The sequence below is a fragment of the Coregonus clupeaformis genome, unplaced genomic scaffold (assembly GCF_020615455.1).
Source record: "Coregonus clupeaformis isolate EN_2021a unplaced genomic scaffold, ASM2061545v1 scaf0155, whole genome shotgun sequence".
NCBI classification, from domain to species: domain Eukaryota; kingdom Metazoa; phylum Chordata; class Actinopteri; order Salmoniformes; family Salmonidae; genus Coregonus; species Coregonus clupeaformis.
Window position 1 is genome coordinate 218,292 of NW_025533610.1, and position 25,987 is coordinate 244,278.

The 25,987-nt window shown below is 43.5% G+C and overlaps 1 protein-coding gene across 1 annotated transcript in view; it reads right to left on the bottom strand.

The window, feature by feature from the left end:
• Window positions 1-2,390: 2,390 nt before the first annotated feature.
• LOC121558602 (eukaryotic translation initiation factor 3 subunit E) overlaps window positions 2,391-25,987 on the bottom strand; it is a 46,902-nt gene continuing 23,305 nt past the window's right edge. Inside the window, exons 6-13 of the mRNA XM_045213798.1 lie at window positions 21,454-21,579; window positions 20,949-21,073; window positions 18,285-18,411; window positions 17,473-17,574; window positions 11,115-11,224; window positions 4,323-4,425; window positions 3,648-3,782; window positions 2,391-2,587 (exon numbers count right to left, since the gene is read on the bottom strand). Of these exons, the coding sequence (XP_045069733.1) occupies window positions 2,552-2,587; window positions 3,648-3,782; window positions 4,323-4,425; window positions 11,115-11,224; window positions 17,473-17,574; window positions 18,285-18,411; window positions 20,949-21,073; window positions 21,454-21,579 (864 nt within the window). The 3' untranslated portion in view covers window positions 2,391-2,551. The remainder of the gene's footprint in view (window positions 2,588-3,647; window positions 3,783-4,322; window positions 4,426-11,114; window positions 11,225-17,472; window positions 17,575-18,284; window positions 18,412-20,948; window positions 21,074-21,453; window positions 21,580-25,987) is intronic.

Consider the following 25,987-nt stretch of genomic DNA (forward strand, 5'->3'; position numbering starts at 1 on the left):
CTCAAGGTCCTAGTGCATGAAACAAAACAATCGCAGACGTTTTGATTCTCGTGTGAAATTAGGCACAACACGTGACGTTTGAGTGGGATATTGTTGTAGGCTATCACCCCTAGTCTCGAAGTTGAATGACTCATATACTCTCTCCCAAACTAATATTACGGTACTTTACGTTTTTAAAAGTAGTTTTTCTATATGGGGTTTGGAAACGAGTTTGATTGGTCGTTCAATTATGAACAATTGACCAATGAGAAGAAGTCACTCAAAATGGGCCCATTAACCAACATGCGTGCACCTTTTCTATCACATTTAACACCAAAAGGAAACTTATTCTCAACTGTAAATCTTGTCGGGAATAGTACCTGTATGGTTAAACTGTTATTTCCAATATATGACAAATAGGCCTATTCATGCCTCAGCTAGTGAATCGCAGTGCAAGTTATTCTCATTTTAGGATTTCGAAGGAAACTAAAATATAGTTGTATGGCCTTGATTCAGATGTATTGAATGGTCTAATTTCAATGGATAAATTGGGAAGACAACGATCATAACCATCATCAATGTTTTACCTTCATTATCGTTGCTATCATTCTCGTCATTTGCTCCCAAGAAACAAGAATGCATGCAACTTCAAAGATGCAAAGGCCTTACTCTGGGAGAATGTAAGGTGATTTGACAACTATTTGCTCCACTAGGTCCATCAGTGTTCACTGCCTGTTCTGGCAGAATTATGCTGTAAATGCTCTACCCCCTTTGACCACTAGGTGTGGCACTTAATCTTCTATTTATTCTAGGAAATTAGTTTGTTTCGGGCACTTATCAGGACACAATTGTCTGCCCCCAGACGGGAAGCAATATTATACACTCAAAATAAACGGAGACATTAAGAGGTAGAGTTTTAGGAAATTACTAAAGCCCAGGGGTTACAGATTGGTGTAATGCATATGTTATGCTCCATAGGTAGTCCTGGTATAGAAAGCACACATCTATACCTTGGATGTATTCTTTTGAAAAGCCAGAGGTGAATTCAGTCTGACCTGTCAACAAGAAATTATAGAAAAAAGGACAGACGGTAAAAATATTTTTTTGTAATGAATGTTTTAATCACTACTAAAGCCTTATTGTAGTGAAAAATCTATTTTAAATTATTTGTATTTACAAATAACAAGCATGGGATTATATGAAAACGTTAAAATATAGCCATGGAACAGAGCACGATAAAAAATATTTTGTAGACAATGGAAGGAGGAGCAGTGTCATATAGGAATACCACCCCACAGAGAAAACCAGAGACCTTCTATGACATATTTAATTTTACACATTTTGTTGTCACACTGGTTTTATACAAGACACAGGAGAAAGAGGGAGAGCGTTCTAACCTCAAGCAATAAAAACACAATGCAAGTTTTCCATTTCATCACTGGGTCCGCTTGCAAACCTTTTGTGGTGGGAAAACCTCGGACAATATGTAAAAACAGAACCATGGAAGTTTCCCAGCCAAAACCGATAGTGACCTTTTGCCTGACTGTTTATTTCTTTATTCGAGTGTAGTGACAGACATTGTGGTCAAAGGGCTGTTTGCGGCAAGTCTGGTATTGGTCTGGACGTCCTACCAAAACAACACGGGAGAGTGCACTGGAAAGGTGAATATGATAATTAAGGGCTAGGATAACTTTTATTTTCATGATGCGTCATGGCGAAGGACCGGTAAACCAATCACTTTACCCCCCTGCTAGCCCGGTCCAAGGTGACGTCAGTGTTTGAATCGTCTGGCTCCGAGCCTTGAGTGCCATGGCAGCTGGAAGCACCTCTTCTTTTCTCTCCAGATGCAGCAGCCTATGAAAGTTTCAGCCTACCGAAGGACCACCAGTCACCTACCTGAAACCATCTGCCCTTCTAGAACAAGGTAAAGTTGAGAGGTAAAGGGAAAGAAAGTTACGTGAGAAAGACACAGGAGAAGCTGAAGGAAGAGTTGGTGAGAGAAGGGGGGAGCAGGAGGTGTAGAGAGCGAGAGGCACATTAAAATGATTGAGTCTGGCTAATGGAGGTTTATGAGTCCCTCATGTCCTCAGAGGGAATAATGACTGGCAGAGAATATGACCACTGTTAACTGTACATCACCTCTGTCTGCCCCCTCCTCTCACTTCCCCTCCTGTGTGACTGCCATGGTGAACCGGGCCACTAAAACACCATAAAACCCGATAGACTAAACACTCATTCATCATTACAGTGCATACATGAGCCGCATCACCCAAAACAGTATTAACTGTCCCACTCAGTGACTCAATGCGCACATTAAAACTTCCAAGTATTACCAATGCAAAAAAAGTCAGACCACTTAAGCCTCAACCGCCATTTGTAATGTCCAGAAATAAAGCAATCATTGGTGAAAATGGTTTTTGCACATCTTTTATTGGGATCACTGATGACTTGAACCAAGAGCAAAAAAATTAATCCTCTGCTCCTTGAGGGACAAGCAGAAAAAACAGGATGATGCTGCTGGATGGGAATGCTGTGTAGAAACCGGAATAAAAACATTATCTGTGGTGTCTCGCTAAAAGCCAGTCTCTTGACCTGCCCAGTTGGGTGTCTGGAGAAAAAAAATGCGAGAGAAAAGGGAGGAGAGGTTAGACTATCAGTTGACAGACATACAGTATTTTGTTTCTGGGCTTTAATGAATTCTGTGTCCACATTACAAATTAATTATGTGATGAATTAGAAACATAGAAATCCCCATGAGTGCATGTAGTTGTACACTTGAAGTTGACTTAAATATGAGCAAGTGTGTGTCCGCCCGTGTGTGTGTGTACGCATGCACCCCCAACATCCCATCCAGATGGCAGGCAGTAAATGTATTAGATGTGATTGGTAGCCCTGAGGACAGGAGGATGTAATGACACTGTTGTTTGCAGCCTCTTTTGTCTAATTACAGAAATTCCTTAATGAGGGCCTCTGCTTTTACTGAACAGAGTTATAGCGGCTCTCTTCCTGCAGATATTCAAACAATAGGGAGGTGGTAACTGAACACATCAAAAGATACCTACTCAGAACTGGACAGTTAAAAGGGGGACATTTAAAGCGCACATGGCACCGTTGTGATTATTATTTTTTTTATGGCGTGGGGAGAGGGTTGGGCTCAGGGATGTGTGTGATCATTGAGGATTGCCTTCGTGGAATAGTCTTACATACACAGTCAAGATCAAAACAGACTGAAATTTGGACCACAAGCCAAACATCTGTGGGGACCTGTATTAAGTGCAGGGAACTCCGTCGTTTGAGTAATGTTCAGTGAGGTTAGTGTGAGAATCCACCTTATTTGCGCAGGGGTTGCTGAGTCACAGGGCACAGGCCCTGTTTTACGGCGGCGTTGACATCTACCTTGTCATTAGGCCTATGAAGATCAATGGGATGATGAAAGCACCAGCTAGCTCCGTTAAAACGTGCTCTTACTGGCCGATTCCGTGTCAAGAGGAGCTTTTTGTTGAAGCTGGTTCATCGACATTCTTCTAGCCCTGTTCTCTCTGAGCGGATCTTTTCGAGAGGGCTTTGAACTGTGTCAACCACGTAAAAGACGCAGTCAGTTGGAAAAGGGAATAGGTAGTCTTTGACAAGGTGTGGGAGGGTGGGTAGTGGTGTGACAACTCACTTACCTCGTTCCTGCTGGCGTGGGCCATCTTCTTCTCGATGTTCATGGCCAGCATCTGGCTCCTGAAGGACAGGCTCTTTGTCTTCTCAATCACCTGCTGGTACGGCGACACAGCGTTGTTCCCCATCACCACGTGACCCTGGATAAGAACAGGACAGGGTGAGGGGCGCACAGTTAGGCCTAATCACACAGCGGGGAGAACCAATCACATCAGGTCTCACAGACACACCACCGTTTCGCCAACCGCCAGCCTCTCGGGACACATTTATGCAAATCTCAGTGCACATCTAAGTAATTCTATGTCATTCCAGGCAGAGTGGCTAGGGTATGATTTGCTGATTACAGAGAACTCTGCGCCGTGATGGGTACGCCAAAACACGCAAGACCCAATATGGAGCTGTACCAGAGGAGAACAAGGACTTAAAAGGGTACGGTATTGTGGTTGCTTACTTCATACTGTGTTGTATACCCTCCTATTATGATAATGGAAGACAAATCCCATGCATTGGTATTCTCGTCTCAGTCATTCTACAGTTATGTCCTTATATTGCATCTAGAGGTACACCGGAGAATAAGCTCCACGATTAGGAAAGAGTTGAAAAAAAACGTCTGACTAATCAATTGCATGGGAGCTGAGGTCATTGATTAACGAGGCAGACAGACAGGGCGTCAGTCTTACCAGTTTGGAGTCTATCTTGGCATCCAGCCTGGCGTTGCGGATAAGGTTGACGATCCATCTCTCTGCCTCCTCGGGCGTCATGTTCAGCTTGTCTGCCAGCATGCTGAGGAGAAACATATAGTATATAGTTCATATACACACATCACATTAATCAATTGGGGCGTGGGAAGGTGTACCCCTCTCTGTCCAATGAGATCATTTCTGGGCAATATTTGTCCATTCAGGGGACCCTTTTTGGGCCCTTTTGCCCAGGGGTAAAAGTTCAGTATAGCCTCTAATGTACTGAAGCAGACAGCAGAAAAGACCACTCATCCACTCATGGAAAAAAGCCAAGATTATACACAGTGTACAAAACATGCTCTTTCCATGACAGACTGACCAGGTGAAAGCTATGATCTCTTATTGAAGTCACTTGTTAAATCCACTTCAATCAATGTAGATGAAGGGGAGGAGACATGTTAACCTCTTAAGTATCGGACCCTTTTTGTCAATTTTCGCCTAAAATGACATACCCAAATCTAACTGCCTGTAGCTCAGGACTTGAAGCAAGGATATGCATATTCTTGATACCATTTTAAAGGAAACACTTTGAAGTTTGTGGAAATGTGAAATTGATGTAGGAGAATATCACACATTAGATCTGGCAAAAAAGAATTCAAACAAAAAAAACATGCGTTTTCTATTTTTGTTTAATCATCTTTGAAATGCAAGAGAAAGGCCACAATATAATATTGCAGTTTAGGCGCAATTTAGATTTTGGCCACTAGATGGCAGCAGTGTGTACAACGTTTCAGATTGATCCAGTGAAGCATTGCAATACTGGACTATTTTGTATCAAATCTGCCCAAATGTGCCGAATTGGTCAATTGATACATTTTCAAGTACATAACTATAGAGAACATACAAAAATGATATGGTAATACAAAATGTAAGTTTACACATTCCCAGGAATGTCATACATGATGGATCATTAGCTTATACACTAACTTTCACACATCTAGATGGCCGGGCGGGGTGGGTGTGGAGCCAGAGACAGCAGGGGTTCAAACTGTAAAACCCAGTTCCCACATTTGAATATAAAAATGGATTTTATCAAACAAAACTATGCTACATTTTTATCTCTGGGACCCTTAGGATGACAAATCAGAGCAAGATTACTGCATGTAAGTACATCATTTACCTTCAGAGGTGAATGTATCAAACCAGTTGCCGTGATATCTTTTTTGTTGTTGTTGTGCACTCTCCTCAAACAATAGCATGGTATTTTGTCACTGTAATAGCTACTGTAAATTGGACAGTGCAGTTAGATTAACAAGCATGTAAGCTTTCTGCCCATACAAGACATGTCTATGTCCTGGAAAGTTTGCGGTTACTTACAACAGTCATGCTAATCACATTAGCGCACGTTAGCTCAACCGTCCCGTATACAGGACACCGATCCCATAGAGGTTAAAGAAGGATTTTTAATGGTAGCAGGTGCCAGGCGCACCAGTTTGAGGATGTCAAGTACTGCAACGCTGCTGGGTTTTTCACGCTCAACAGTTTCCCATGTGCATCAAGAATGGTCCACCATCCAAAGGACATCCAGCCAACTTGACAACTGTGGGAAGCATTGGAGTCAACATGTGCCAGCATCCCTGTGGAACGGTTTCGACACCTTGTAGAGTCCATGCCCCGACGGATTGAGGCTGTTGAGGGCAAAAAGGGGGTGCAAACGTATATTAGGAAAGTGTTCCTAATGTTTTGTACACTTAGTGTATATGACAATCCTTTTCAGTGGTGGTCTGATGCCATACCTCTACATTTGCGACACTACTCAATATGATGAATGGTCTGCATTAGGACTGTAACAAAGCTAATAACAGGACAATGTTAATACATTACCAAGTCATACACATTCTTAGCCTAAAAGTAAAATACAATGACATGTCAAAGCAACCCGATCAGGGGAACATGTCAAATGGTCTTACATGAACAAGAACAGAAGATTTAGTGACTCCCCAGGCTAACTCAATTAGTAGTCAGTGAGAATCCCGGTTTCTCTCCCCAGCCAGTCACTTTACTCTTTGATGTCCTCTCCTGGACACACACTTACGTTCTCAACACCTGGCCCAGATCCTGCCGTGACAGAGCGGGACCTGCTACTGTCCCCAAATGAAAGCCAGGTTGCTGCCGGGGTGCTCTTTGATAGAGCGGTAGGACATGGATGTGTCACCGAGGGAGAGAGGGAGGTGGGGGCCGGCTGGCGCTCTTTGATTCAAAGCCTTTTCCAGTGCAGCTGGCCTCCCTTGCGGCTTTGAAAAAATCTAAACCCCCTTAATACTACTACCACCACCATCTAGACCCCCTTTTCCCCGCCCCCCCACGTTTCCTGCTGATCCCCCATTTCATATTAGGGGTCTATAAATATACCCATCTCCTCTTCCACCACTGCAAGTAGTACAGCTAGTTAATTCTCATCCCACAGCACAGTCACCTAACACACACACCTCAAATACACTCCACTTTGAACAAACCTCATTAATACACTCGTTCGCCAACATAGATACTAGTGTGTGTGTGTGTGTGTTTTTGTGTGGGACCATGGGGTTATGAGGCCTGTATGAAAACAGTGCACCCCACTAATTATCATTTCCTGGTACATTAATCATGTTTCTTCTCCCCCACGGGGATCGGAGACACAGACCTGTGAGTAAGCCAGACCCTCGCCACCCCAAACCATCTCACACGCTATGGGATCAGACCCAGCCCACAATAGTCGCCAATACCAGCAGGCCCATTTCAACTGTCACTTCCCAAACGCTGACTTCTTTAAGACTTTCTCCCTCGTAAATGCCCATTTGGAAATAACCTCATTTGGGATAATGTTTGCCTTACCTCAAGGCACCGACAGCAAAAACACATTCTCGCCACTCTCTTGACCCAGCTTGTCGTCTTTTTTGAAAAACGTAGCAAAACCACGTACGGAGGGGGTTGAAATTACATCAGTGTCTGGAAGGGGCATTAAAAAGAACCCAACAAATAATAAACAGCATTACCTCAGCATAAAGGAGGCACTGCCTCGGGGCATTCCAAGTAACAGAGCGTGATGATCCATCACCACTTTCACCACAGAAGTGATGGAGGTGGATACCAGAAGAGAAAAACACCAGTTATGGATTGATTAATGTTGAATCCCCACGGGCTGGAGGAGTGGAGGGGTGGAGAGGGACACAGAGGGGGCCGATCAACCTGTCACTCACACCCAAATGACTAAATTCTGCCCCCACATGCCTCAGGCCGGACAGCCGATTACAGCAAAATGCTGTGGAAAACGAAATTGCTCTTATGGCTCATTATGAAGGACCTAACGAGCACGAAAACTGTCAGCTGTCTGCTCACGTGAGTTTAGGTCGTGATGGCTAACATGTGTCTGCCATCCAGGAGTGACACAATCAACACTAAGGAGACCCACGGGGCGCGACAGTTGGGGCAAAATGACTTGGAGCAGAGCACTCGGTGGTGTAGGTCTATAACGAATGTTCATGAAGCGTAAATTTGGCATTGATGGATGATTACAGCTCTTTTCACAGCCAAAGCCAATTCATTAAAACATCAGACAATCTGTGTTTAACAAAGTCTAACGGTAGTAGGCGTTATCCAACTTTTCATTCCCTTGCTCAGCAAAACTAAAGACAGTACAAAATAGTAAATATTGTCAAGAAACGGTGTAGGTGGATAAACCATTTTTAGTGTCTGAACACCCTAGTCCTGACACTTCAGTAAGCTTGCTACAATTTAATTAACTGATCCACGGCAAACAAACTGTTCCGTTTCAAAATGTAACCCCAGAGATTTGTGATTGCTGCAGAGGGGTACGGATAGTGTGTTTGTTTGGCGATTCGATCAAGTGGAGGGCACGTCAGTCAATCCAGACTCAGATCCGAGATCAAAACAAACATGATCCCGTTTCCTCACAGGAAGTTCACCTCGGCCCTAACCCCCTCCAGAATGTGATCTCCCCAGCATACCACAGTAACGTGCAGTGCCCTTGCCTGCACCCAGGATGACTTCAGGGGTAACAACCTACTCTAATGTAATTCATAAAGGGAAATCTGGCAATGCTTTCCTGGGGAAGAGCATTCATGTATCATATTTTACAAAGGACTTTGCTTGATCTCCTTTATAGACCAGGTCTTAACTTTTATCTTAACCTGGAACTTCGGAAGATGGGGAAGGGGATATGAATGGAAGGGGAAGAACATAGTGAGGGGGCAGGGGAAGTTGACCTACAAGCTCAACTATTGACATATCCCTTGGCCCTTAAGCCAACTAGACAGCCTTCCTGACTGGTTTTGTTTTACACAGCCATAGCCCTGTTCCTTGAGGGAGGGGGGGGTTACTTTAATTCTGACCCCTTACTTACTCTGGCTCCTTAGCGTTCAATTTCAGGCTGGGGGATGGACTCCTGCGAGTCTCTCAACTACCCTCACACTCGGGGAGAGAGGTCAGGCGTGTGGGGGGCAGGATAACTGTGTTAGAGAGGGAAAACTCCCATAGAAGTGCCCCCCTTCTTAAAGTGGTCGGGCTCAGACGAATGCATTGTTAAACACTACCATATGATAGCATTAAGAGATTCCGAGCCATTTGGAACGACCCCCGATTTTTCGGCTTGTTGGGGTATAATAGATTTTTCAAGACAAACCGAAAATGACCGTGTGGTCTTTCTAATGACTCAATTGTGAAGTGGAAAGATCTTCCATTTTACATCCAAGTACACAACAACACTATTCCAACTATCAGAGAACTTAAGTGTTCGGGGAAAAAAAAATGTGGTGATGGGAAAAGACATCCAACTACCTTGCCATGTGCCACATTTCAGTGTTGGCTGACAGGCTCTGTCTTATGAACGTACTGACAAAGTCACTGGACAGTGTACCATCTGAGGTCAAGGTAAGAAATATGACTGGCTATCAACATTCAAAGAATGTCAAATATGGTAATATTACGTTTGTGAATCTACAAAAAGGAAAACAAAATTGAAATAACATAAGTCCAGACAAAAAGATATGTGGATGCAATTACGAGTGTAAGCTCAAATCGTGGGGTCACATTTTCACCGTCTCCTTTTTTACATTAGCCTTTCTGCATAAAGTAACTCAATTACCCGCACTTCTGGTCTACTTTCGTCCCACGCCGTGGGCAAAAAGCAAGCTAAATATCTGTGAAACCTTCATTGCCAACAGCTGTAAAAATGTCCTCATTAAAAAAAACAGGCATCAGATTCATTTGAGTCCATGCTTGGATGCAGAGGGCTTCTGGGTAGCAGACTAATGACATGGAATTTGAGCGTTTGTCAAAAATAGACGTGTTCTGTCCAACGTCATCGCAACGGCTTTAAATAAACACGGAAATCCCTGACACTGCCGTGCGCTGCTGTATGTGTACCTTTCCTTTACAATCTCAGCTAACAAAGACCTACAAACACAGAAAATTTTTGAAACATCACAATTCAACTTCCTACTGTTACCACTAACCTTTGTGGTCTTTAACAAGTAAATGTATCCAATTGCAGCAAGTCTGCCAAAAAAAGATCCGGGACTCCTAATCAATTCCAGACAATCTGCAACTGGAGATTTCGACAGAGCCCTATCGTGTTCCATGGATCAACCTTGACTACAGACCTCCACAGCTCTGTATAACAGGCAGTGTAATAATTTCTCTGTCAAAAGTTATAATTCATTTACCCTTTCCATTCAACGTCCATGACAGCATATTCCAAATATTCCATTCAAAGTTTGAGTATAACCATTTTTGCCTTACTACAGTACAGTTAATATGATGTCTTTCTAAATGCATTTCCACAAGTCCAAGTGTTCATTGTACAGTAAAAGCAGTGAGGTAAAAAAAAAAAAAGTAGTATATCACCCATTATATTAGACTAGAGTGAAGAGTGAGCGAAGTCCACAGTAAAATGAGGTCTAATGGTAGACTGGGCACTAGATGCGCCTAATCTGTATAGCTATACATTTGTTATTTTCTAGAATTGATGCACAAGAGGCAGCCAAATCCTTCTTAATTGTGGACCATTACCTTTTCCCCCCTAATGCTCAACATAATTAGCATTGACTAAATGTATTGGTTTTGGTGAATATCCAAGGTAAATGTATTGTAGTGGATGTAACAAGGCTTGGGAAAGAAAGAGGAGGGAAAAGGAGAACTTCAGAACCCTCTGAACCCCAGCCACCCTGACCCAGGACGACTCAGAGGTGGAGCTACGCTGTTCCGCTCTCCCCTGCAGCAGCAGCTGGCAAAATCTAAAGCCATCAAAGCCCATCTAAACCCTGACCTCTCCCTGAGAGAAACCTGTCCCTGGTTTGGTCTCTCACTCAGGTGGTCTTTAAAGTTTAGTGAGCAGAACAACCAGGAAGCAGTTAAAGCTCCCATTGCCTAATCCCTAAGATGTGTATGTGGAGATGTGAGTCTATTTGACTGGGGAAGGGGGCAATAAATGCTTATCTGTGGGGGGCATTCCTGTAATCACTGCACATATCCACCCTCTTCCTGCAGCTGGTCTGCTTAGCAAGCTCATTGGCTGGTGACAGATTGTCATGTCCTTCCTGTGTACGTCTTTAGCTAGTCTGAGCTGGCCACTGTAGTGCATGGTGCACATCTTAGCATTTGGACAGTGAGGGTGAACAGCGGTCTAGCAAAGACTGATCTCTTGCAATGTTCACCATCCTTAAGTCCTGCAGCACCTTTCCTTCCTGTCAGTTCCCCAACTGGTGCTTTACATCACTCCCTTGCTCTCACCTGATGCTGATGCACTGGTGGATCCTGCAGAAAGTCTCAAAGATGAACAGACGGGCATTCTCAATGAAGTCCTCCAGGCAAGCCACCAGGAAGAAGTCATTCACAAGCACCTGGAAGAGATGGAGGGAAATAAAAGTTAAGTAACACAAATATTATAGTGACTATTTGTATCCGTGTATGTATTTCTATAAAAGACCACCGCAGGGTTTCAGGAAAGTAAAGCAGTTAATGAGAGTTGAGCTTTTTCGTAAACTCATTACTGCAATCAAGATTGGGTTCTCTGACTGAATGGCCCTGGAGAACCATAAAAGTACAGCAGTAACAGGTTTCCCCCTTGCAGTCCTTATTTGGGATTGAAGTCCTGATTCAATTGTGGGAAAACCCAATTCACTGTCAAATTAAAATGGAGCAGAAAAAAAAAAAAATCAATACATGAAGAGTAAAGGGGGGTGGGGGTCTTGCTCTAGCCACATTTAAGTTACCGAACGATTTACTTTGGCAAAAGCCTTAAAGGAGAAACCCCCATCTGCAAAAAGTAATCCCAGGCCACTCGGGGTGCTCCAAAATCGACCACAAATCTTTGAATTCCGCTGCCTCCACATGAAACGGGAGGCAAGAATGGAGCCAGCCACTGACCACAGTGGCTGTGACTTATCACCGTTCATCTGTGCCCAGTGGTGCAGGGTAAATTGTGCCACGCGGGAGCAACCAATTTACACGCCACCACACTCTCAGGGGTTCTACAGCCACCATAGGGGCAAGAACACCCTCTGCCCAATGTTAGAACACATGGGCTAGGGGCTTTCTAGCTACACTGACAGATGGGCTACAGCAAAATTGAAAAGTCGCCATAAAATAGCACTAAGACAGTTGTACTTTAAGTGTTCATGACCCCATTTTGCACTCAAACGTTGCATCAAAACGCTTACATTCCTTTGTGGTTATTACGGCGTTCCTACTATCTTGACTCCTAGTTCACATCACAGACCTCGGTCTTCAAAAGTACTCCAAGAACTCACAACTTTGTTGGCTTAAAGCTTAGAGAGCTGTTTTCTCCCTCCATTTCTGCTTGAAGAAATCCCAATTACATGGCGCTATCAGGCAACACCACATTTCAGCTATGACAATGCTTATCTAGGCATGATCAACTTTGAACAGCTAAGTGCCCTAATCACTGTCATCTGGGATTCGGCCCAAGATCCTCAAACAAGTTTTGAAAGGGCTTGAAGTGGCCTTTTATGCACAATCTGATGAGCTAAACTTGAGGTAGGTGTTTTCCCCCGCTTTCTTCAACATGCAAAAGTCGCCAACATCTGACAGCGATTCCAGCTGGGGGGAAAAAACCCTGAAAGGAGAAAAATAACAGGCGCTTACTTCCATGACAGGGGGTGCATTCACATAAGACTGGACTCCCCACTTCACCTTCCAAATCAATTGCCACTCACTGTTGTGAAGGTTGCAGTGAAGACAGGGAAGTTGGAAAACAATACAGATATCTGACTATTACAGCAATCAGTAAATAGGTGGGTATCACCCAGAGTAATGTAGTGCCTTTGTTCTCTCCTCCATGACTCCAAAACGATTCATTACACATGCTCATCAAGACGAAGGCCCCATCCACCAAGGAATATATTTTTACCTCTCAACCATCACTCCACAAAATATCATTTAACCCTTGACTGATGTTCTTTTTCGTGGCGTGCGTCTCAGTCTGCAAAACCCCCCTGCCTTTATTGCTTTCAAATGACACCATTTTGTGAAAATGTTTGCAGACCCATCACACTTAATGCACTTAAGGTGCAGCAGCGCAACTGTTGCACAGCCACCCACCTCGACAGACAGGCAGTCCTGCGTGTGAACGGAGCACGCTCTGATTAACCCTTTGGTGTGTACAATCACATATTTGTGATAATTGTTGAGTGGTTCCTGCAGCGTACCATCGCAAAAATGTGATTGGAACAGTAGCAACAGAACGTATGATGCAACAAACACGCCTAAACAGCATCGTTGTCTGAAAAGCATCTAAACAATGTTTTGTACTGGTGGGAAATAAAGGGTTTTCACAACTTTATTCCTCAATTTCACCTTTTATTGTAAAAGATAAATGCTAATTCATCATCATCCAAACATCACACATCCACAGCCAAACTCATTCCATAAACCAGTCTAAATAACAGGTTGCGCTGGCAAAAAACAAAACATAAGTTAGCGACCTAACAGCTAGAGTTGTTTAAAAATGTACCACATTTCTGGTGAGCACAAGGGAGAAAAGTAATAGTTTAGAAACGAGATGCGTGTCAGCTAAGCTAACAGCAGCTAAACTCTTTGATGGCAGCCAGTTTGTTTATGTTGGACAAGCGAAAACTCCCTAATCCCATTCACTATAAGATGCAAAAAAACAAAGTCAAAGCCAAAGATGGCTGCGCCCATTACATGAAAAATATTAACTTAGTTTGGCCACTTCTCAGCATATTACAAATCTTCGATGTACTTGTTAGTGTATACAAGAACCGGAGCACATGACTTGACAAGTCGTTTACCGTTTTTGACAAATCAAAGCAAATAGATCACCCCAAATACAAGCCTGCTGCCTAGCCTAGCCGTAGTGTGAAAGCTAAACAGGGATGAAACCCTTTTTTTTGGGGAGTGTTCATTTCATTTGTGGGGGATTTTCAAGTCCATGGGGGGTAGAAATGGGGGAAAGTATTGTGGGGGGATTTCTCAATAAACGGGGGGCAAACACAGAAGTTTATACGCTAAATAAAAATAAACCCCCTGGAAAGGGGGATCTGAGCTGGCAACCCTGAGGTACCATAGTTACAATCTGATGCCGCGTTCAAAACAACTGGGAACTTGGAAATCTCCTACTTCCGAGCGTTCAAGACAACTGGGAACTCAGGGGGGAACGATCTCCGGCTGGGATTTTTTTTGGGGAACGGTCATCCAACTCAGGAAACTTTCTAGAGCTCAGACTTTCCGACCTGAAGATCATGGATGCAATGATTTGACCTTCAGAGTTCCCAGTTCTCTTTAAAGCACCATAAGTCAGTCGAGTGAACTATCCCTTCACCTTGTTTTGTTATAACATATTTGGTCTGACAGACACTTACGTGACACCCAGATTGCATTGTATGATGTCAACAAACATGGCGCCACAGATAGCTGTCAAATAGCTTATCATTATCAGTACAACCTTCAAAAAAGTATTTTACACACGTGTCCATTACAATCTATGCAAGAATCGGAATGCATGATTTGTCACCAGTACTTGAAAACAAGTGAATAAAAACAGTAAATACATTATGCTCCATACATACGGTATGGTACAGTAGAAACAACAACACGATATACAGAAAATAAGGCACTTTGATAGGAACGCACACGTCCAAAGTTATTATCTGTAAGGAAAACAACAATGAAGGCAATGCGGGCGCCAGCCAGAAAATGTGCCAGGGGGAAAAAGTTAGTGCAAGGACTGTTCTAACTAGAGATGCACAATGTCTTCATACTTCATCTGGGGAAACACTGGGGAAGTGCTTGGGCTTTCGTTGAAGAGAGAAGTTTGTCAGGCTCAGTAAAGCCTCGAACAAATTGTCTGCAACAGTGAAATGGGCTACTTCTTATGTGAATTAACTAACACACCTCAACTCAAACTGTTAGAAAATAATTTGAAATTGACAAGTTGAAACATAGCCTATAGATAATTAGCAGGCAGCGTGTCTTGGTTTGAGGGCAGCGCGGGTAACTGTCCTGTTGCGTAACAATCACATTTTGGAACAGTGAGTGCATTCTGACATGCGCATTAAAAAAATAACTCACGCTGGGGCGACCGTTAGAGATATTTGGAACTAACACGTGAAAAGGTTAAGGCGTGTGCTGGGCCTGCACTGAGAAGACTGACAGGACACTACTCCCAAGGCAATGCTGCTAACGCACCTCGAGAAGAACTGGTCTCCAACCTGAGGAGTAACAGGGAGCAGCATCTGCTCCAACCACATGGAGTCTCTGTAAACAAGACCCCAAGCAGTGAAGTCGAGACCAACCTAGAGGGCTCTTTAAAAGTGTGCGAGTGTTCAACAAGCTTGGTGATTGAGGGCATGTGTCAGGTCTTCGCTGAAATGGGATGCAGTTACAATATTGTTGGTAGTACGTCATTTAGCGATTGCTGCGGCCCCCCCGCCAAGGCATTTGCACAGGAAATATATCTCATTTTCGGAGGCAGTGCTTTGGGTACTTTCTGTCAGAGCACAGATTTGGCAGAGCAAAACTATCAAAGTAGAAAATATTCTCTGTACAAATGAGTTTAGCTATAGGTTCCTCATTCGTTAAGAAGCGGACTGGGGGAGCTAGAGGCTCTTTATATTAGCTTAAAAACAGATTAGGATAAAATGGGACCTTCAGTAAACCGCTGACATGATTTACTTCTGTGAAAGAGCCATTTGATCAGGCCAGATGTTTTTCATTCAGAGCATTTATCGTCAAGAAGCAAAGATGAAAAAGGGGGCCAAATAGCCCAAAGTTTAGCCTTTTATTTCTCTGCGGGTCCAAATTATCAAATCATTTGGGAAATCTCAATTATACCAGTGTATGCAAAGAATGAGGCTGGGAGATTGGGTTTCAGAGAACATACCCAGAGCACTGCACCAATTAGCACACCTGCTCTGTCTCTAAACCTGATTGCGGTCCAGTGATTGGGTCTCCAGAACCTGTCCAGCCCCTCTTTAGTAAATGAGCCATCTCCTGGGCATATTCAATCAAAGCGCCACATAATTTACCCTAAATGACTGATTAGGTTTCTCACAATTATGATGAATATCTGACCACAAGTTGTAAATATGTTCACAGGGACATTTTTCAACACTCATAAACCTATGAATTCTCATCAATACCAATGTTGTATTACTAGTTCATACTAGTGTTATTCTACAGCATTTAAATCTGAGTGGTTTAGTCTTCCATCTAAACTCGAGGATTCTGAATTGAATCGTACATTTGACAGAACTACTCCCAGAAATTCCCTAAAGGGCAGCTAGCTTCTGATTCAAATAATGTTGCATTTATATTTTTGTTCAGTATTTATTTACACACACTGAGCTTCCAAGTTCAGTTTGTGTCTGGGACACTGCAATACAGTAGATGGCGCTGTGAACGATTGGTGTTATGCGTTAGATTCTGTTGGTGAGAGAGTTGATGTGTGACAGCACTACTAGCTAGCTAACCAGCCAACTTTTCTACATGGTATCTAATCATTTCTTGCAATAAATCAATCAACCAGACTTGTTTGGTTTTGTTAAGCTAACTCTTAGAAATGAACTGGATTTGCTAGCTAGCTATATCTAGTGGCAAATAACCAGTTAGCATGAAAGAAGATCGCTAACAACCATTATGAAAACTGTTTGTGTGATTATAAACCAGAGATAGTTCAGATAGTTCATCTCTGCATACCAAAGTCCACCACCTACTAAAGTCTGCACTAGTGAAGAGTTCTGCTAGAAGCAGCAACCACCGGTAACACTCCCACCATTTAATTCGACCCATCACAAAATGGTGAGTTGGAGTTGGCCAGAGATTCGTTTTGGTAAGTTTTGAAAATGTAATCTTCACAGTCCACCGCGAGCCAACACATCTGAAGAACAGCTGACTTGTTCTTATTACCTCGTTTTGTTACTGAGAACTAGGCCTAGCTGGACAAAGGCGTCGCTGGAAGTAAAGTGCAGCCTTTATCTTTAGCTGATGCACTACAGTTACTTCAATGGTAGTACACATCAATCCATTACAAACCAACATGGAAATAAATGATCCCAATGGCTGTCTATGACACACATCTCTTAAATGAGTGTCTGAACATTTCTGCATAGACCTTTGCTTATAAAGCTTTTACTGTTAACTACCAGGCTGATGGACAATTACAGGCCATCATAAAAATCTGTCCAGACCCATGAGTCATAGGGTTTCCCAGAGCACTTCTGTATCACCCAAATGACCGAATGCAATTCTACCATCGGGCAATATGTATGGACCCATGTAAAAAAAAATATATATATATATATATATATATATATAAAAACATGTAAAAAGTCCATGGCTGTGAGATAGTGTGAAAGGTCAGCCAATCTTGCATGATCACTAATGGTGTTTACTTCTGTGCTAGCTACATGGGAACATTGAGAGGGCTGGTTGGCCAATCCAAATCCCTCTGTAAATCAAGGAATATAAAGAGCGGGACACAATGAACGACTGTTACCAAATTTTTAACTGAGGTCTGAAAAGGACAAATTATTCTAAATCTATTGCACATTGACTGGTGGTGGGTTGGTGGGTGGTTGCGTACGTGGGGGGGAAGACAGCTGGGACTTACCGACTCACATTCCCTCAGTTTCTTCTGAGCGCTGTCAAAGTCAAAGTTCACATACAGGCACTCCACAAACTCTGTGATGGGATCTTTGTAGGTGTAGGACTCCTGGAAATGGAAAAGAACATTTCTAACAATTTGCACATGCCTGTGTGCTAGCTCTTTATTTTTCAGCAGTGGACAGAGCACAGGTTATCGACAGGCAAGGCAGCATGCCCACAACCCATAGAAATTTCCCAAAAATAAAAAATGTGGAGAACCATGGCTAAGCAAATAGTAGAATTTTCAAGGCAGTGAATAAAAACAGATTCAAAAAGTCACCTAAACAGTTCCAAACCATGCTGGGGGGGGAGAGACCCAAGAAGACCCAGATCCAGAAGACGGAACACGCAGAGCACATGTTTTAGTGATTACACAGAGGCCACCGAGATGGCGCTTATTTAGATTTCAGAGCCATTGATCTCTGAAGAAGCTACCGATGTTGGGTTGGGAAAGAAATCGGTACACTACAATCAGACCTTCTGCTGCCATTTATCAAATGTAATGGGTTCAAGACCTCTCTAGCCGGAACCAGATCTCTGATAGAAGTATACTCTGTAAGAGCAGCAAGTTTATCAGCAAAGGCCTTACATTCCTCACAGATGTGTGGATTCTCTGGCCTTTAATAGTTGGTGCCATCTTGTTTCAAAATGGCCAATCCTACACTGTCTGACAACTAAGGTTGGCTAACATGTTACTGTCCAGACAGTGAGAAACGTTGTAGGAAATGTGCTTAGAGAAATTGGGGTAAGGAATGTGGTTTATTTTAATTTTTTTACCTGCTGTATGACCTTGACCAGATCTTTCAGGACCTGCCGCCGCTTGCGAACATCTTTGTTTGTGATGACAGCTGTGGTTAGGTAACGCAGGATGTGTGGGCACATGGTCTGAATGGCGTTGAGGTACCTGAAATGACAAAACAAAAGGTCACGACCAGAACAAATAGTCAGGGGTCTTAAGGACTGGAGGAACTACATGGCAAAAAAGCAATGGCACATGATGCGAGTTGATATTTATGGAGGTGAAGGCAATTAAGGCAGCCCCCCGCACCTCTCTGATTCAGAGGGGTTGGGTTAAATGTGGAAGACACATTTCAGTTGAATGCATTCAGTTGTACAACTGACTAGGTATCCCACTTTCCCTTTATACAAAGTTGATCAACTTTGTGTTGGTGTATGCATAGGTTTAAGGGCATAAAGGTCTATTTTTGTACGCAAGTAACTTAGCAATTAGGCCCATGGCATTATGGACAGCTGACCTTATCGACCAAACAGATAAGTCCGCAATAGCGCATTCTCTGCATGACATAGGTTAAGCACTCCCTTTCATTACCCCCTGTATGAGCGGAGGGAAGGAGGAAAGGAAACCCTGGCCTTTGCAGCAGATACAGATCACTGAGAAGGGGACCTGCCCAGTAGCTGAAACCCTATCCATCAGGGCCTTGTTTTTCAGCCACAGGTCAACTGGCTAAGGGCTGAGCACGAGAGAGGGCCTTGTTACAAACCGATTAGAACCCCAGACAACATTCTTACTCTGCATACAGTGTTTCAAATCCTTTCCCAACACATTTCCGTGAAAAAACGACTTGCACACATACAACCCCATTACTTGTCAAAAGGAGTGTTCGACTTGAGTTAATTGTATAACTTCTCTTCATCCTTATCTGAACAGCCATCATTGACCCCCCCAATTCAAACCTCCTCCACCGACCAAATTACATTTCAAAAGAGGAAGTGGAGTTTCCCTGCCACGTCCAGCCCCTTCAGCTCTCTGATAGATTAGAACGGAGAAACACATGTTGTTCAGAGCGAAGAGGGAGCACCGCTGACAACGGTTTAATTAGTTGAAACAATTAAAGGGACAAGGGGGCCTGTGGCACTTGTGATGTTGGGGTCTAAAAACAGCAGAGAGCAGGCGGGCTAGGCGATGAGCGATCATCAACCCGGTTAGAGAAGCCTCCTCTCCTCTCCCTTTGTAGTTGTCTGACTCAGTGGTAGACCACAACACTCCATGCTCTGTTCCTGATTAACTTACACCTACTCTCTCTCCAGGGGGTCTCCAATAGCAAGCAATCCTGCATGAGTCATGCAGTCATATCTGGGACTAGCTGTGAGAAGAAAAAAAAAGGTAACATTCATCCGACCCCACTGAGGGAACCTACTCATTTTGGAGTTTGAGGCAACAACATCGCTGTACTGGCTGCAGAGGATGCTTCACAAGAATTGGTTTCAAAATCAAAACAATTTTGACCCAGTGAGTGAGTGAGAAAAAGAGAGAGAAAGTGTAACTAGGAGAGAGACACGATAGGAGGGTGGAGATGAGGGGTAGAAGTTCCAATTTCATTGCCCATCTGAGAATGATAGAATAATGTAAAGCAAGTGAAACTCTGAACCAACTGCGAGTGCTTGGATAGCATTACTACAGTATTATTTTCCCCCGTTGCACCTACATCATAGGTCATTGCATGACAATATTCTCACCATGGGTGCCCTTGAACTCAGGTTTTCATTAATACAAACAAGGAAGGCCTTGTGCAACTTTAGCTGACTGTGTGGGTAACAGAGGTCAAACATTAAACTAAGGCCTAGCCACTGGTCACCAACTTTGGCCAAAGGAAGTAATGGTCAAGGGGTGAGGGAATGAGGCAAAGCCTCACTGTGGAATTAAGTGGTTTCTTGACTGTGAAACTGCAACGCACACGAAACTCCCTCAAGTTTGTCCAAACAGATATTTGGGTGAGCTTTTCATGACTAATTATTGGGCAGCCTTTCCTTCATTATCTGCAATAAAATGTAAAACTAAGTCAAACTCAGAGAGAACCAGACATCCCTATCTGCTATGTTGTGGTGGCATGTCATACTTTCAGACTACAATCATCTGTTCAACTACACAAACCGGCAATCAGAATGGGGGGGGGGGGGATGCATTATAATAGTTGGTGAGTACATTTTAAGCAGTGCAGAGTTTCCGATCTGCAACACACATGGACTGACTCGCAGCTTTGACAGTAAATAGACCACACAAAAATAAACGGACTGAAACCACTTTAAAAATACCCAGAGTAGGTTTTTGAAGCGGCCCCCTTCCCAAAGTTATTAAGAGTAAATGGCTTCTTTTTCAAAATCAAGTTAGTCTAATAAAAACGAGTGTACTTTCTCCACATGTAGCAGGACCTGACCCAGGCGGCTGCCAGCTGAACCACTTTTGGGTCTCTCCTGGGCCAGCAGCAAACCCTGGGGCCCAAGGTTCAGATGAGGTCCAGCCCTCTACTGTGCCTCTTCTTTAGGGATAATCTCCCCCCCCCCGCCCATCCCATACCTCTGACTGTAGAGGTGGCAGCATCTACAGGTCAATATGTTAAGGAGGGTTAGTCATCAGGTCTAAATAAGCAGACAGTGTTTTAATATAAAGAAACCCAGTGTGTCAGAGCTGAAAGTACTTACTGGGGCTGATACAGGAAGAGCTCAATGATGTTGTCTCTGCCTTTGGGGTGGTTAAAGAAGACGAAAAGGGACCAGTGGATCAGCCAGGTCCTCTGCTGAAGAGACTGGAGAGGGGAGCTCACCGACTGGACAGGAGAGAGAGAGAGTTGTCATTATTTACTAGTTCTGATTGAGGTGACAATACAGTATGCTGTATGACAATTAAAAAGTTCAGAGAGTACTTTAAGAACTTAAGAGATCTCTCCCCCTCTCGGTTCCCTTCAAAACGTTTTCCTTCCAAGCCAAAGCCCGCACCCCTGCTCCCTTCCCAACTATCCATCCAATTAAAAATGAAACTAGATCCACATAACTGCTCAATTTGCAGTTCCTCTGGAGTCAGGACTGAGGAGGGGGGGCATCAAGCCACAACAGTGCTTTGCTGAAACATGAAGTGGTCAATATGGGAGTCTAATCTATGTAAGGGAATCCAAGTGCAGTGTCAAATTCTGAGAAGTGGGGCATTTACGTTGTTATCGATAGTGTCCCTCAGGCGGGTGAGGTCTTCCATCGCAGCCTCCCAGTTCTGCATCAGGATCTCAGAGGCCAGCTTCCCCCACAGGGAGTTCAGGGCGTTCCGGTCTGTGGCCGGGACCTGGGAAAAGACATGTCATACATGTTAGAACCTGAAACACAGCATCACATCACAAAGCAGCAGAACTCAATCCACCTGCAAAATGACCAGGCACTGGCAGATCTAATCCTGATAAATGCCTCAGTGTACAAACAGTGTGCTGGCACACACGCATACTCGGGACAGTCAGTGAAGGAGTGGCCGTTGCCACCGCCACTTGGCTTTGGCAGGAAAAACTGTTCGGTGGAGTTACTTTTCTTATTTATACTGGATAAACTGATTAAATTATGTCATCTTGAGGGAATGGGGCTGGACAGAAAGAGAAATGGATCATGAAAGGATGTTTAGCTTTTTATAAAACCTAATTTGCTGCACTTTTGATACTCTGCATTGCAGATGTTCTGCGATCCTTTCAGATTACCACCGTAACTAGGAGCACATTTGAAGTATATGTGAGCTTCTCCGTACAATGTGCTAGTGCGAAAACATTTGGTTACTGTTATTTACTTAATGCTGCAACTCTTAAAATTTGCAGGGTGGCACACAGCCGTGGGAAGATAACACACACATTACTAAAAATAGGCCTAGGGCATTTCAGCTTTGGTCCTCCTCTATAGAGTTAAGAATAGAAGGTATCATTTAATTTAGCGCTGCCTAGCTCAAGCTACCACCTTAGTCCCCGTGGTTGTGACGTTTCTTAGGCACGGTCAGCAGGTCAAAGGTCATACGTAAAAATGTATGCACATGACTGTAAGTCGCTTTGGATAAAAGCGTCTGCTAAATGGCATATTATTATATCACAATTACATGGGTCATTCTATCTAAAAGGAAATTATGGTTGAAGATACCTTGAGTTCACATCTCTGGGTCGAGATATCATTCCTTTGAAATAACTTTTGTCCTCAATTGGATATTTAACTTAGCAGTAAAATAGTTGCAATTGGAAAGAACACTGAAGCTATACCAGCAAATTAGAGTAGATGGAGGGAGGGAGGGAGGGCAGGGCACACCTAGCATCTTCGAGGGAAAACCCCATCGCTGTTCCTCTGATTCTGCATTGACCTCCTGTCAATCCCCTCTTGCTGAAAACAGTCTGGTCTTATGCCCCTCTCTGAAAGGACTTTAATGAAGTGTGTATGCTGCTACTACTTCTGGTGGTGGTTTTGTGCAACGTCAGAGCTTTGATCAACAAGGCTACAAGGAGAAGCCTGCAGTAGAGGCAGAGTAATCAACATGTCTGTCACTTGGAGTTCACCAACAATGGAGGTCCTGCTCTGGCCACAGAAACCTAGATGCACTGTGACCAGCAACAGCCTTGGTTTCTCAACACCATCTGGAGGTGTTCATAATTTACTCCGAGCCAGGGTAATCAGTCTAGTCTAGATAAATGACATTTTGGATGCATGATTGAAAAGGGCATCAAAGACAAATCTGTTAATGCCCTTAGGAAATGTCCCTGATTGGCTATCAAGCTTTTCAAAAACAGTCCTAACCAGGTAAAACGCTTTTCCGATGTCTGGTACATTGCCAGTAGGACACTTAATTTCGGTTTGCTGTACAAACTGCATGTCTTTGAGAGGAAAGTTTCAATAACTTCTAAAGCGTTTCAAGCATGTTAAAATATAATTGTGATAATCCCCTACCATTAACACAAAAGGAACACATCCTTTTGAATCATGTTAGCTATAAAGTCTTAGCACAACTCCTCCATTATCACAAGCTAAATGCATTGATATATGAACTGCTGCTAACAAGAAACAGTCGAGGGGACAGCCATCCTCAAAAGGTCACGAGATGCTGTTCTTAATCAAAGCTTGAGCTCCACCCTATGGCTCATGGGAACCTATGGTCCACAGTAGCTCATGAAAACACCAAACGCAGTCAGTGACAAGAGTCAACCAGGAAGTGAGGGCGGGTGTCTGCTGTACGGCCACAGCTGGGATCTCTTAGTAATTGAGAAAAGCAGATTATCACGATAAAGGATACATACATACATACAGTACCAGTGAAACGTTGACGCCTACTCATTCAAGGGTTTTTCTTTATTTTTCCTATTTTCTACATTGTAGGATAATAGTGAAGACATCAAAACTATGAAATAACACGTATAGAATCATGTGGTAACCAAAAAAAAGTGTTAAACAAATCAAAATACATTTAATATTTCTTCAAAGTAGCCACCCTTTGCCTTGATGACAGCTTTGCACACTCTTGGCATTCTCTCAACCAGCTTCATGAGGAATGATTTTCCAACAGTCTTGAAGGAGTTCCCACATATGCTGAGCACTTGTTGGCTGCTTTTCCTTCACTCTGAGGTCCGACTCATCCCAAACCATCTCAATTGGGTTGAGGTCGGGTGATTGTGGATGCCAGGTCATCTGATCCACTACTCTCCTTGGTCAAATAGCCCTTACACAGCCTGGAGGTGTGTTTTTGGTCATTGTCCTGTTGAAAAACAAATTATAGTCCCTATAAGCGCAAACCAGATGGGATGGCGTATCGCTGCAGAATGCTGTGGTAGCCATGCTGGTTAAGTGTGCCTTGAATTCTAAATAAAATCACTGACAGTGTCGCAAGCAAAGCACCCCCACACCTCCTCCGCCATGCTTCACGGAGGGAACCACATGCGGAGATCATCCGTTCACCTACTCTGCGTCTCACAAAGACATGGCGGTTGGAACCAAAAACCTCAAATTTGGACTCCAGACCAAAGGACAGATTTCCACCAGTCTAATGTCCATTGCTCATGTTGATTGGCCCAAGCAAGTCTCTTCTTCTTATTGATGTCCTTTAGTAGTGGTTTCTTTGCAGCAATTCGACATTGAAGGCCTGATTCACGCAGTCTCCTCTGAACAGTTGATGTGGATATGTGTCTGTTACTTGAACTCTGAAGCACTTATTTTGCTGCAACCCGAGGTGCAGTTAACTCTAATGAACCCAACCTCTGCAGCAGCAGTAACTCTGGGTCTTACTTTCCTGTGGTGGTCCTCATGAGAGACAGTTTCATCATAGCACTTGATTTTACAGGGTCAGCCATAGCAGTACGGCGCCCCTGGAGCAAATTATGGTTAAGTGCCTTGCTCAAAGGCACATAGATTTTTACCTTGTCGGCTCACGTATTCGAACCAGCGACCTTCCAGTTACTGGCCCATCGCTCTAACCGCTAGGTTACCTGCTAGGCTACATGAAGACTTTAGACTACACAGTAACTTTTAAATGAACTGCTACATAAAGAGAGCATGACAGGTGGAAATAAATTCTGGTAGAATAAAACAAGTGGGGAAAGTCAGCGGCCAGTGACAAGGTAGTCTTCTAGAGTAAAACACACGAAGAGGGGCAGTGGGGTTCTTTGATCATAAAACTTAGGACTGCTTTAAATTACTTTGAAAATGAGACCTCATAAGAAAGATCAGCATTATAACTTATGAGAAAAGCCAGCCACGCTGCCAATATAAAGGTTGTTGTTTCATCTCTAAAAAGGAGTTTTGTTTGTTGTTTTTTCTGCCTTGGAAGTCCCTGCCTGATACGTTTGGTGGACCGTCATGTCATTATGGCAGCTTTCTACACACTGCCTGGCATTCACTAGTGGCCACGCAACAATAGTTTCAATACCTGGGTTTTTCCAGCAGTTACCTAGAGTTTCCATTGGTTGGTGAAACGGGGCACATTTTCACTGACTGACCAGCAACAATAAATTTACTGTGCTGGAGAGCCGTCGGGACACTCAATCTTTATTCGCAACATCCAATACCTGCATTAACTGATGATATGAATAAGTTGCTCTTTTCACGCTAGGCCACTGTAACATGACCCGAGGCCTAGATTTTGCAAGCCTGGCTTCCTCTGTTTAATTGACTGACTTTCCCACGTTCGATGACTTATGGAGCCTCACCTCTCTACCTTACGGTGGCAGTCTGAGGAGATGGGAGGTCCACAACAATAGGGGGAAAAAATAGGGGGGCAGGTATTAAGTATAAAGACTCCCATTGCTGAGATAAAGCAACATAACTGAGCAATTTGGGTTTATTTAGACTGAGCTAAAAACCAGGGGGTTTGCTCATGTTCAATCAAGAGTCGCCATCATCTGGTCTTCAATGGCTCTCGCTAGCATACTTAAATGGGAGTGCATCACATAGAATCAATCAAATGAAGAGCCCAACTGCTTTGGGTTAAGAGGCTGTTTACAGAGAGTAGGGCTCGTTGCTCAGAGTATCTGCCAAGCCGGTTTTTCAGGAGAGGACACAAGCATCACCAATGTGCATGACTCTTCACAGACATCTTCACGACAGTGGAAGAGTATCAAATGTCAATTAAAATGGGAAACCTAAGTTGGTCGAAATGTTTGTCATTCTAATGTAAAATGTTGATGTTATTATTTCCATTCTTTTGAGACTGGCGTTGGCACGAGTCTTTGCTATACCGCAGAGCT